At 40.2% G+C, this 13,969-nt stretch overlaps 1 protein-coding gene across 2 annotated transcripts in view; it reads right to left on the bottom strand.

Annotated features, from left to right (window-relative positions):
* The window catches only part of SYT17 (synaptotagmin 17), a 91,783-nt gene that overhangs the window by 43,286 nt on the left and 34,528 nt on the right, over window positions 1–13,969 (bottom strand). For both annotated transcript variants that reach the window (XM_069096031.1, XM_069096030.1), the window contains one exon: window positions 1,327–1,447. In XM_069096031.1, coding sequence (XP_068952132.1) covers window positions 1,327–1,447 — 121 coding nt within the window. The remainder of the gene's footprint in view (window positions 1–1,326; window positions 1,448–13,969) is intronic.

The following is a 13,969-nucleotide window of genomic DNA, read 5'->3' on the forward strand; positions in this document are numbered from 1 at the left end:
GAGAAGGAGAAGAAGAGACTGGAAAAGGTAGGACAGAGTTAGGTTATGAAGGATTTTAAAGCCAAAGAGGATAGAAGTATGCATAGTATGGTTTTACATACGCACTACATGCCTACACACAATATATATATATATATATATATATATATACACATATATATATACACACACACATATATGTCAAATGGTGAATTTCTCCAGTGCAGAGGAAGGAGGGAAAAATTTGGAACTTAAAATGTAACAAAATTTTTTTTTTACAAGAAGTTGAACCTTCAAAATCATATGGGTATAGATAGGGGTTGGAGCACTGGACCTGGAGTCAGTGAGACTTGAGTCCAAATCCTGCATCTGTGACCCTGGATAAGTCACTTAACCTTTGTCTGCCTAAGTTTCCTAAATTGTAAAATGGGGTGGTTATAGAACCTACCTCTGTAATGGTAATGGGAATTTGAAGATCTTCCCTACCCCTTAATAGGTCTAAAGGGATTTGAAGATCTTCCCTGCGCTTTAATAAGCCGAATGTAATCACATGGAGCCTGTGGTAGGAGGAGTTTGCTGAATGGGTGGAGCAGAGCCCAGAGGAAGCTAGGAGTCAGAACAATTAGAACAGATTGAGGAGTGAGGATGCAGGCAAGGAGACTCCTAGGCTTATGAGTGTTTGTGGGAAGGCTTTGGGATGGTGTTGCTCTCTGCAGTGTTATTGTGTATAGATTTCTTTGTTGCTATGATGAATTTGGTTTTCTGGTATTGGGATCTGACTTTCTGGTGTTTTGCTTCTGTCTTGTATATGGAGAGTCTGTTATATTTTGTAATTCAGAACTACGCTGGCATATTCATAGTCACCATCAGTGCTGTGAATATTGCCTTGGTGATACAACCTCCCAGGATTGTTGTATCAAATGAGATAATATTTGTAAATCACTTAGCACAGTGCCTGACATATAACAGGTGCTTAATAAATATATTTTTTCTTTTCTTCGTAAACTGATAGCATTTGTCAAATGTGATCTCAGAATATTTCTAATCATAGGTCTCCAATTGGGTCACCAAGATAGTATTCACTAGTTTCTAAGTGAGAGAAGTCTGAAAAAAAATTTCCTCTACTATCCAACATTTTGTAAACACTTCTTGTCCACAGAGCTCTTTGCCAGATGCAAAGATTAAACAAAACAAAGTTTCTGGAGTTCATTTCCCTGACCTGCCAATCTCCCCAGGGTCTTTTGAAAAGCCCTTCTTGACCAACCAGGGAGAATTGGACCTATAGCCCCCAGGTGCTCCCTTTACCTGAGGAAAGCTCTGCCCTTTGTCAACAGACTTAATTTTTACCTGAGCCTTGACTCATGTCTGTCTGAAGAAGCTGCTTGGCTCTTATCACATCAACATTCAATCTTCCAGCACTTGGGAGATAATTCAATGACAGCAGCAGCTCTCCCAGTTCCACTTCATTCTATGGAGAAAGAAGATGGTAAGGAATTAAAAATGGTAGCCATGGTGCTTCCAGAAAGTGAGTAAGTCAGCAATCTCAGAAACATTTTTAGAACCAAAAAAATCCATGGAACTACAACAATACTATATTTATCCTGGAAGAAGAGACATTGTAATCATGTCTTACATTGTTAAGATGGATCACTTATTTAGAGTTGGTAGGGACATCTTATTCAGTCTAGATATGAACTGAGGATTTGAGGGGTTACATGATTTGCCTAAGGTCACACAGTTAGTAAAAGACAGAACTAGGATTCAAACTCTGGTTTCAAACTCCCAAAACTGAACTCTTTCTATTGTACTACCCACTCTCTCATAGGATTCTCTTAAGAGCTCTAAGAGGCATCAGAAAATCACAGAATTTTGGACAGTGGTGGCCATTTAGTCTAAAACACAATCAAAAGGAAATCTCCTTAACTAATTGTAATGGTAAGGGAATTTGAAGACCTTCCCTGCCCCTTAATAGGCCTAGGGAATTTGAAGATCTTCCCTGACCCTTAGTGGGCCTCACTTGTTGTCCAATAAGAGAAGCTTGCTTAGGGGAAGCTTGTTTTTCAAGAAAGCATATACCTTTTGTGACTATGTAATTAGGCAGGACGTAATGAAGGTTGTGGTGTTCTCTGACCCTAGAGAAGGCTATATATATACTCTGAGGAGATATTTTGTTTTGGGGCTCATTTATGGGAAGAGTTCTATGATTTTGACAGATGAGACTCTGGGTAGCTGTTGAGCCCCCCGGCTTTGAAAATCCAGATGTTGGTGCTTCTCTCTCTTTGGTAACTAACTATGTATATATGTAATGGTCAGACAGTTAGAAGCCCTGTCTGTTGGTCTGTTGAATTGTGTTATTTTCTCTGTCTGCATTTTTTGCCTGCTTGTAATTTCTGTTTATATTTTCTGAAGTTCAGGGTGCTGACTTTTTTCCCTTGAACTAAGTGAATGATATATATGCATATATGTACACACATGTGTATATGCATATATGTACATGTGTATGTGTATATATGCATGCACATATGTGTGTATGCGTGTGTGTTTGATTAAAGTAAGATTGTTAACCCTTTTTGAGTTGCTTTCCTTTAGAAACAAAGATCAAAGAACCTGTGTTAGCAGCCATCCTGGGTATGCTAGGGTGCTTGCTGTTATACTAATATGATAGAAAAAAAATAATAAATGTTCGAGAGGATGTAGGGAAATTGGGACATTAATGCACTATTGGTGGATTTGTGAATTGATCCAATCATTATGGAAGGCAAATTGGAACTATACCCAAAGGGCTATAAGACCATGCATACCCTTTGACCCAGCACTTTGAGAGACCACTACTAGGTCTGTATCCCACAGAGATCAAAGAAAAGGGAAAAGGACCTATTTGTACAAAAATATTTATAGCAGCTTTTTTTTGTAAGGAGAAAAGTATTAGAAATTGAGGGGTGCCCATCTACTGGGGAATGGCTGAACAAGTTGTGACATATGATTGTAATGTAATATTACTGTGCTATAAGAAATGATGAGCAGGCAGATTTCAGAAAAACCTGGAAAGATTTATATGAACTGATACAAAGTGAAGTGAGCAGAACCAGGAAAAATTCTGCATAGTAACAGCAATATTGTACGATGATCAACTGTGAATGACTTAGCCATTCTCATCAATACAATGATCTAAGACAATTCCAAAGGACGCATGATGAAAAAGCTATCAACCTCTAGAGAAAGAACTGAATGCAGATAGAAGCATACTATTTTTCACTTTCGGTATTTTTCTAGTGTTTTCTTTCCCCTCTTTGGGTCTCTGTCTTCCTTCCCAACATGATTAATGTGGTAATATGTTTTGCATGATTGAACAAGTATAACCTATACCAAATTGCTTACTGTCTCAGGGAAGGGGGAGGTGAGGGAAAGAGTAAGTTTTTTTTTATAATTAATGTTTAAAATTGTCTTTACATGTAACTGGGGAAAAATTTTGAAAATTACAAAAAGAAATCCCCACTATAATGTACCCAGACAAGCAATCATTCAACCTCTACTTGAACACCTCCTCCACTGAGAGGCAAGCCTCTTACCTTCTGAGCCATCCCATTTCACTTTTAATTATCTACCTGCTGGGGAGTTTTTCATGATCCCAAGCATACCTTTGCCTCTTTACAATTTCCACCCATTGCTACTGGTTCTGCCTTCTGAGACCAAACAGAACAAGGCCTATCTCAAATATTCAAAGTTGGCTATCATGTCTTCCCTCAGCAATGACTGCCACACACCCAAATTCTACATGGTGCTTCCACATCCATTCTTTTATTTGACATATCAGCCCTAAGAAAGAGATAGGTAGACACAGTTTGTTCCCCCATTTTATAGATAAGAAAACTAAGGCCCTCCATACCTTAAGTGATTTACCAAACTAAATGGGAAAAATTGAAAGGATCAAGTACTACAGATAGAGCTTCTTCCTGAAATGCACCTAATGGCAAACTTCCTTGATGGCATACCAAAATAGAACTTGGTCTTGGTTTCCCTACCCCCAGTCCTCAATTCATGCTCTACATAGCTACCAAAATGATATATTTCTAACCTACTTGACCATGTCATTGTCTTTCTTAAGAAACTTCAATGGCTCTCTATTGTCAACCTCTCTACTGTCAACCTAGGATAACATACCAAGTTATTTCTTTGGCATTTCAAACCTTTTATTTCCTAGATCTAGATTCCCTTTTCAATCTTATGACATACTACTTCCTTTCACACACTCTTCAGGATTCCAAACTGGCATCACTGCTGTCCCTCATACAAAGCATTTCATCCTCTGTCTCCATACTTTTGCATAGGCTGTCTCTCATGCCTGGAAAGCACTTGATCTTCACCTGCAATCTTAGAATCTTTAGCTTCTTTCAAGGTTCAGCTCTAATGCCACCTGATACAGAAGGCTTCTCCTGAAAATCCCCCTCCTCAAGCTATTACCGTGTTTCCCCGATAATAAGACACTGTCTTATTAATTTTTTTGGACAGAAAAACACCAGAGGGCTTATTTTCAGGAGAGGGCTTATTTTAATGAACATTGACAGCAATTTTAATAAACAGGTAAATGTGAACAAAAAAATGTACCAGCAAGCAAATCACTGGGGAAGAACAGGATGACGCGCTCACTGCTGCAGCTCTGATTGGATGCAGCTCGGAGCACAGCGTGCGTTTCACCCGGGGGAGGCGGGGGAGACAGTGCATACAGAGGGTACCGTAATGTAGTGTGTAGCGCAGGGGATCACCTTCACTACAGTAGCAATCTCAATAGGGCTTATTTTCGGGGGAGGGCTTATTTTAGAGGAATCTTACACAGTAAGGGGAGGGCTTATTTTCGGGATAGGTCTTATTATCGGGGAAACACGGTAGTGCTTCCCTTCCCCAAATTACACTGTATATATTTTGTATGGACTTCTTTTCATACATGTTGTTTCCCCTAGAATGTAAGCTTCTGAGGTCAGGAACTCTTGGTTTTCTTCTTTTGTTTTGTCTGAGAGCTAGGTGGAGAAAGCAAGAGGCATCAAATCAAGTTCAAATCCCACCTGAAACACTTACTAGCTGCTCAACCCTGGGCAAGTCACTTAACCTCCATCTGCCTCAATTTCTTCAGCTGTAAAGTGGAGATAACAATAGCACCTGCTTCCCAGGGTTGTTGTAAGGATCAAATAAGATACTTTTGTAAAATAATTAGCACTGTCCTGGGCACACAGTAGGCACTTAAATCCTTGTTCCCTCTGGCACAAGGCTTAGCACACACTAGGCACCTAATACATACCTGCTATACTAATAAATGTAAAGGTATTTTTTCATAAAGGAAAAAGAAAATCATAGACCAGTTTTCCAAACTGTTTCCAACACTTTCTTAGCAGAAGCACTGACCTCAGAGGCTTAAAAATACATAAACAAATAGATCCTGCCCAGGTGACCACCAAATCACCCCTCTGATTCTAATAGCAAAAAGGAGAAACAGTTTCCTTTTTCACTCAGCAGATAACATCCTGTGTCTGGAAGGGCCATCAGTGGGTTCACAGCCTAAGCACAGTGTAGCACAGATGAGAGCTGTCCTAAGGGGAGACAGCTGTGCTTTAAATTGGTGGACTTTTTCCAAGGTCCTTGGCTTCTCAAAGTTCTCTTCCATCACCCCCCCTTTACCCCTCCAATCTGTTCACCCCCAGTCTTGGAAGCCTTAAATACAACTGATGGTATGAAGACTATGAGAATTCAAAGGCTTAATTCTCTCAACTCAGCTTTCCCAAGATCACTTGTACAATCTCACGGCTACTACAACTGGTGGAGAGAGCAGAAGGTGCAACTTTTTCCAGAAAGTGTCCCTGAAAAATATCTCATTTCCCAGGAGAGAAGCACCACTGAATTCTTCTGGATCCTCAAGGAGGCTTTGGATGTGCTTGTAAGCCACAGCAAATTTCGTCCTTCAAGGGCTCATAAATCAAACTGATAGCTGAATGGGCCTCCTTTTTAAAAATTTAAAAAGATTTCATCTTGAGATGCAATTTGTGGGGAGAGGGTGAGAGGGAAGCAAGGGGAGGAAGGCAAAGGGGAAAATGTCTAATTCAATCAATGTGGCTGATTGAACATTGAAGAAATTTAATTATATAAATCTAGCATTATTTGGGGGTTATAGCTTTCCAAAGATGGGGCCAACTGAAGGGCAATTTAGTCTAGTGAGAAATTCGCCTACATTTCAGTATAACTGAGCTGGGCCATAGGAGGGGGAGAAAGAGAGAATAAAAAGGACCCAGTATGTCTCAGAAAAATTATAACTGTACATGCAATTACTGCTTTTCAATCCAGAGGCAGGCATAATGCTGTCTCATCATTCTCCACATTTGCTGTCTGTGAAACAGCCTGTAGAGAAGAATTGAGAAGGCGATTCAGGATAAAGGATTCCTTTATCATAAGGAAGGCCTACCAACTCTACCTAACCCCAGCTATAAAATCCAGTCACCAACATTGCCTTTCCAAAGTAGGTGATACCCTATAAGATTTAGCCCTAAATAACCAATTGTTAATGACTAAATCTTCATTAGGTAGAGCCAAAATCAACAGCCTCCCACCTACCCTAGAAGCCTTCAGAAGTAAGGTGGTCAATAGATGTAGAAGAGTAAGTATCTACTAAAACCAGCACCTTGATTCTATAGTAGGTAGTTGGAGAAGTGGTTATATACCCAGGACATATTTATCTAGTTCTCTCATGCCCCCATAACAACAATAACCCTACCTACTTCACAAGGGCTATTGTGAGGATCCAGGCTCATTACTTTGACAATCATATAAAAAAATCATGCTGGGAAGAAATTCCACTATTTGGTCTTTTCTTCTGACTGGTCACTGCCTCTACAGACTACCATGTCAGGAAATCCCCAGCCTCTATTCTTCACTCCATTCCCTACTCACTGGAAATCTGCTTCACAGTCACACCAATTACCTTGCCACTACAGATACACCTTTTCATTACTCTTCCCCCAATTCTGGAACTGTGGACCATGATCAAACCAACTCTAACATTGTTTATGAATGGACTGTATCAATCTACTAGCCTGTGGTCCCAATCCCCATCCTGGTAAATTTCTACCTAAGTGTCCCCTCCCTAGCTACCACTGCCCTGTGTTGTCTCCCCCATTAGATTGCAAGTTCCTTTGTAAACAGGGACTGCTTTTGCTTTTGTATTTGTATCCCCAGGACTTAGCACAATGTTTGGCATGTAACGAGTGCTTAATAAATGCTTTCTCATTTATTCTTATTAATGTGATCTCATGTTGATATTCTATGATGGTTGCCTACTTTGTTTTATACTTTTGGAATTGGGGAGAGGATAGCAACTGTGGCTTCAATAGAATTTGCTCAGTCTACTTTGGGGAGTGAGAGGATTATAAGGAGGTTCCAAGGATTCTGAGATATGAGAGAGGTCCCCCAATTCCCTTATTATAACCAAGAAAAAAAAATTGTGGATCTCTAATGTTCAGGAACATAACTCCCAAGTATCACTTTTAAAAATTAACCATTTTTCATCCTCATTATCCTTTTCAAACAAGTTTAATTTTGCCTTTCTCAGGCACAGAAACAAAGAAAACCCACTTACATCCTATTTTCTGTGTACCCTGCTATTCATTATGTATGAATCCATCATGTGGCATTTGTTGATCTCCCAGTGAAGTATCTCATTGGCATGTCCATACTTTCTTGCCCAGGCATCATTGTGATTAATTTATAAGACATTTGTCTGGTTGGGGGGTTATAGTCTGTGGTTGCAGGACAGGACAGAAATATATTCTAGGAGAGGGAAACCAGGACTTTTCCCCAGGATCCCATATTTAGAGTGTTCTTTCAGCATTGTAAGTCCTTCAGTACTAATGAAACAACAGAGCTTAGTGCCCATTTAGCAAGAATAATTAGTTCAGATAGGCAGTGAGAAAGAGAAAGCTGGGATAGATGCTCCACCCCTGCTGCTTCATCATATCAAGTGAAGGCATGGCAAATGTGAGCATGTGCTCCCCATACCCTCACTTACATGGGAGGCAGGGTGGGGAAGAGGTAGGGGTAGTATTCATCCTCAATGCAAAAAATTCTTAGTTATGGCTTTGGAACAAGGTGGAGCAAGATGATCCATACTAAGGAAACAAACCCATGACTTTGGTTCCATTAGTACTGTACTCTAACCAAAACAGAGGGATTTGAGAGTTTCAGCCCATTGCCGTTAGAGCTAGGGATCTGAGAACTCCTAAGAACTCCTGAGGGATACATGAATAGACTTCAGAGAATCCATGAAGTTGGACAGGAAAAATTACACACCCACACACACACTCTTTTTTTTACTAACATCCAACTGAAATTTAGCATTTCCTTCAGTTACTTAAAAATATTCTTCTAAGATGAGATCAATAGGTTTCTCCAGACTGCCAAAGGGAGTCTGTGTCATAACACAAAAAAGGTTAAGAATTTCTGCCTTGAAGAGTTCCTTAAAGTCTATCTGTAAGTTGCTGGGTTTGTTTGTTCTTTCAGACAGACAGACTGCTGACCTATGATCAGCAACATACTCCATTTCAAAGTCCTTGGATTGAAATTCAGACCCAAGAATAAGTGGGCATGACAACTTCCCATGATGCTTCTCAATGACACATGTACATGTCCTCGATAGTGTATCAATCACCAGAAACTCAGCCCCAGTCTCCTCTCCCCAAGTACATGGGATGCCAAAACTTAAGTAAGGCCACGAAGCTGGACCAGGATGGTACAGCTCTGAACATCTTGTAACCCCCAGACCTCTGGACTATACAACTGGAAAAATCATCATGGTAGACTCAATCAAAAGAACAAGCAAGGGAGTGGCTAGGTGGTGCAATGAATAGAGCACCAGCCATGGAATCAGGAGGACCTGAGTTCAAATCTGGCCTCAGACACTTAACACTTACCAGCCTTGTGACCTTGGGCAAGTCACAACCCCAATTGTCCTTCCTTCTCTCCAAAAAAGCAAAAAAAAAAAAAAAGAACAAGCCCCCATTTGGTAAAGAAAGCCTCTTTGCGCCTCCTCTCCAAAGCTTACAATGTATCTGCTTCAGTGGTACAGACCAGGTTCCTTCTTACATTTTTCTTAACTACCTACCCATCCCTGGCTGGAATACATGTCTTCTCAAGAGGCAGCTTCAGAAAGTCTAGGGAAGAGCTGCTGATTATCCTTGGAAGATCTGAAATGCATCTCTGTGAATTATTCCTTTCTCCATCTTGCTTTAGTCAAGCAGAAGTAGATCTCACATGGAAACACACATAGATCTTTGCAAAGAGATTCCAAAGAATCACCAGGGCTTCTAAGAGCTTATTTGGCCTATTTTACCTTCCCCCCAAGTCTTCATTTACAAAGTCTGAAATGTGCCTCTGTATCTAACTTTAGTCTCAGTGGTTTTGACAATAGGTTTCTGAAAGCACAAGAATGTTGTTTCAAAAGGAATGGTGTATAGAGAGAGGACAAGAGAATCAAAGGGTAAAGACCTTGATAGAGCTCAACCAAAACCAGCCTGGATGCTGGGGGTGACCCTTTCAATTCAATGAATCTCTCATAGAACTTTTCAGTTGCCATTAGAACCTGAATAAGACCCATAAAACAGAAAGAACAGAGCTACTTGTAACAGAATTACAGTAATTATGATGTTCCATGGAAAGACATATTAACTGATACAGAATACAGTAAGAGAAATGAGAATAGCAGAACAATGTAAGCAAAATATGACAACTTTATAGCACTCTGTGTCAAGAAATTATATATAATCACCAAGCTGAACCCAATAGAAGAAATGTGAAAATATCTTCCTCTACATTTTTGCAGAGGTGGAGGACCACAGATATGGAATACAGTATACAAAAGACTTTACTTCTGTGGATTGCTTTTCTCTCTTAGTGTTGTTTTTAAAAATTTCTTTATTAAAAAGGATGGCTGTGATAGTAATGGCAATTAAAGATTCCCCTGTATTGGCTTGGTTTTCAAACTGATTGTGTTAAAACCCAGAGCTTGTTAATCCCACCTGTGGGATGGACTTTTTGATGTGAAAAGAAAGTCCTGAACTGGGAGGAGCTGGTGACGTAGATTTGGAGAGACAAGAGAGAGGCGGAAGATTTTTTTGGAAGCAGCACCTCGTGGAGAGAGAGAGAGACTAAGAGAATTGCTGGTGGCCTCTTTGAATTGCCCTGGACTTTTGAGACCTGCCCCCTGAGCTGCCAAGGACTGAGGAGACATGGCTGTTTTGCTGGTACTTTGTCTGTCTGTTTTGATATTGTTTTGCCAGATTTGTCCACTGGTGAAAGACAGTCCTTTTGTTGAAGAAGTCCTGGAACCTGGCTGTTCGCTAAGAAGCCCTGAGACTGTCCTGCAGACAGAGTGAATACTGTCCACTGGTGAGGGACAGTGCTGTTGTTGCAGGGGTCTGGGAACCTTTCTGTTGGTTCGGAAGCCCTGAAGAAGGATTTTCTGGTTGTATGTTTATAGAAATCCTGGGAGAGGGTTTTGCTAATGTTTTCAGGGGTTCTAGGACTGTTCTACAGACAGAGGATGAATTAATGAAGGGACTGGCAATGTATCTTGTGGCCTTGCTAAGCCTTGTCTCCCCAGGAACTAAGATTGCTGAGAACTTGCCTCCTGTCAAGATGAAGAAAAGACCTCCATTTGGGTATTGAGTGCTGTGTTTAAACTTGATGTAACTCTGGGGTAGATTCAATTGTGATCCAGGGGTGGGGAACTTTTGACCTTATGTTTGGAAACTAATCTCCATTTGAGAAGAGGGGCTTTGTGGTGGACTTAATTAAGGTATAGCCTAGGGGTGGAGAAGTATTTAGAACAGGGACTTTGTAATTGATTGAATGATTGGAAGGTCCTGGGGTGGGGTAGTCCTTGGAGATTATTTAATCACACTTAGTAAATGCTGTATTTTGAATGATGTCATGTTTTGATCTTCTCTGTTCTTGGTTTGTCACTGAATAAAATAGAGAGCACCTATGCTGGTATTCTGAACCTTGGGAAGTTGCCTTTCTTTTGGCATTATATTACAATGGCTTACTTGGAGGGGTAGGAATACAGTGGGAAATGCAGGTTTTGTGAAAAAAAAAGGTATTAATAAAACTTATTTTTAAAAAAAGATATTAGGCTTTTCCATGGTTAGTTAATTCATCACATGAGGTATTCCCAGGTCACTGAATTACAGGAACCAGTGAAGGAATATCCATCCTACACCATCAACAATAACCTCATCTTACCAAGTGGTCTAAGAGACAAAGTTCAGGGGTAGCATGTAAACACAGAATTCAACCCAATTTATGGAACCACCAGTGGCCCTGCCTTACATATAAACTCTTTTCATGAGACAGGTATAGATACAGCCTTTCAAAAATCAACCTTATGATGGCATTTGGGGAAGAGCATAACATGTGCATCTGGTGGTACAGTAAGAGAAAAATGCTCTATTCTTAAAAACCAGAGAGTTGATCTGAGCTGTAATGATTCTAAGTCCCTAGCATAGGGAGATATTTATTTAATCATTGGGCATTGCTCTAAACATCAACAGATGTTCCTTCTAGCCATCCAAAAGTAAAATGATCCTTATGCTCACCTGGGCTGACAGTATCTATAAAATTATATTCTTCAACATTTCAACAAGTAGGAACACAGATCTAGATCTAAAAGGGATCTCAGAGGTCCAATTCTCTCATTTTACAGATGAGGAAACTGAGGCCCAGAGACGGTAAGTGGCTTGATGGTACAATGGAAAGATTGCTGGACTTAAAATCAGCAAAACCAGAATTCAAATCCTGCCTCAAACACTTACTAGCTCTGTGACTCAGCAATTCATTTAATCATTCTGCCTCAGTTTCCTTATCTGTAAAATGGAGTTAGTAATAGTAATAGTACCTACCTCACAGGGGCAGAAAGACCAAATAAGATAATATGAAAGTGCTTGGCATACTTTTAAGCACTATACAAATACTACCTATTTGTTGTTGCTGTTGTTACCCAATGTGGATAACAATGTGTTGTTCCCTAAGTCCTTTTGGTCACATCAGTGTACTTTCAACCATACCACACTAACTTCCATAACTTGCCCTGAGTAATAGGCAGGTAGCTTTTTGCCAATTTAGTCTGGTTGGAGCAAAAAAAAAAAAAAAGTGTTAGTTATGCTGTTTTCTTGGCCCGGCATGCATTTTACTCAAGGTCTAGAAACTGACAGTGCTGAAAGACTTAGAATAATGACCAACAGTGATGCCAGAGGACTGATAATGAATTAAGTTACCTACCTCTTGACAGAAAGGTGAGAGTTTCAGGATGCAGAATGGGGACATACATTTTTGGACACAGTCAATGTGGGAATTTGTTTTGCTTGGCTATGCAAATTTTTTTTACAAGGCCTTTCTTTTTCTTTTCAGTGGGGTAGCGTGAAGAGAGAAAGTCAATTTTTGTTCATTAATTTTTTTTTAAAATCCTAGAAATTGCATTTCAAAAGAAACTTCACCCATAAGACATTTACACAGCATGAACTCCAAGGGCAACATTGAGGTGAGACTCCTAAATATTGCACTACCCTTTCTCCTCTTGTTTCCTTTCAACACAGCTAAGCTCTAATCAATTAAAAAGGGACACCCAAAAAGTCATTTGGTATCAAGACAATGGGAAGAGGCACTGGTCTAGCACTCCTTCAGAAGTTACTTGTGTGGTGCTAACAGTGGTTTCTCTGCCTTTCCACTGAATTTGGGGTCTTTCATCTATGCTTAATCCAGCCAGGAGAGAACTACTTTGAATACACTCTTTACAACCTGTAAAGGTTTTGCTATGCTTGCTTAGGGATGAATCTTACAAGGAAGATCAGAGGAAAGAAGGGATTCTGGAGGTTGTTTAAACCTGAGCTCCAGAACAGTATTTTCCCTTTGATGTCTGATGAGAGCTCATGGCTCAATGACTGTCCAGGTTAAATCAATCTACTCCAAATCCTCTCAAGAGTATGGGAAAAAGTGAGGCACAGCTGCCACCCTAAAGTCCCATTGGTAGGCTAAAAATAATAACAACCTAACTAGATGTTTTAAGGTTTGCAAAGTGCTTTATAAATATTATCTTATTTTATCCTCACAACAACCTTGGGAGGTAAATGTTATTATCCCCATTTTGCACATGGGGAAGTGAGGCAGTCAGAGATCAAGTGACTTGCCCAAGGTTACACAACTAAGAAATGTTTGGGGAAGAATCTGAAATCAGGTCCTCCTGACTCCAGGTTCAGCACTCTATCCACTGTGACACCTATATACTTGAAGGAGGCCAAATGCAAGTGTCTATAAGAGGTTCTATATACACCAAAATATTCATAGCAATACAAAACTGGAAACAAAGGAGATGCCCATCAACTTGGGGAATGGCTAACCAAATTGTGGTACATGGATGAAAGAATGTTACTGTGCCATAAGAAGCTCAAAATACAAAGGATTTTTATGAACCGATGCAGAGTAAACACAATAAAAAATAGATATATAATGCCTACAACAGTATAAATAGAAAAAAACTAACATGTAATTAGAATAAATTAATTTGACCTCAAAAAGAGGTTGAGAAAATGTACCTCTCTGCCTTCTTTACAGAAATGGGGCACTACAAGTATGGAACAGTGCACATGCTGTCAGATACATGGGATCATTCCATTAACAAGCAATTATTAGGGGCAACCAGGTGGCTCAGCGAGTAAGAGCACCAGCTCCAGTGTCGGGATGACCTGGAGATCGAATCCCTGGCTCAGACACTTAGCACCCACCCAGAAACACCTAGCCGTGTAAACTTGAGCAAGTTACTTAACCCCAATTGCTTAGGGGTGGCCAGGTGGCTCAGCCAGTAAAGAGCACCGGCTCCAGTGTCGGGATGACCTGGAGATTGAATCCCGGGCTCAGATACTCAGCATCACACCCAGAAATAACTGGCCGTGTAACCTTGAGC

Source organism: Petaurus breviceps, unplaced genomic scaffold (genome assembly GCF_028583685.1).
Source record: "Petaurus breviceps papuanus isolate PSGF00001 unplaced genomic scaffold, PetGlider_PUasm1.0 229, whole genome shotgun sequence".
NCBI classification, from domain to species: domain Eukaryota; kingdom Metazoa; phylum Chordata; class Mammalia; order Diprotodontia; family Petauridae; genus Petaurus; species Petaurus breviceps.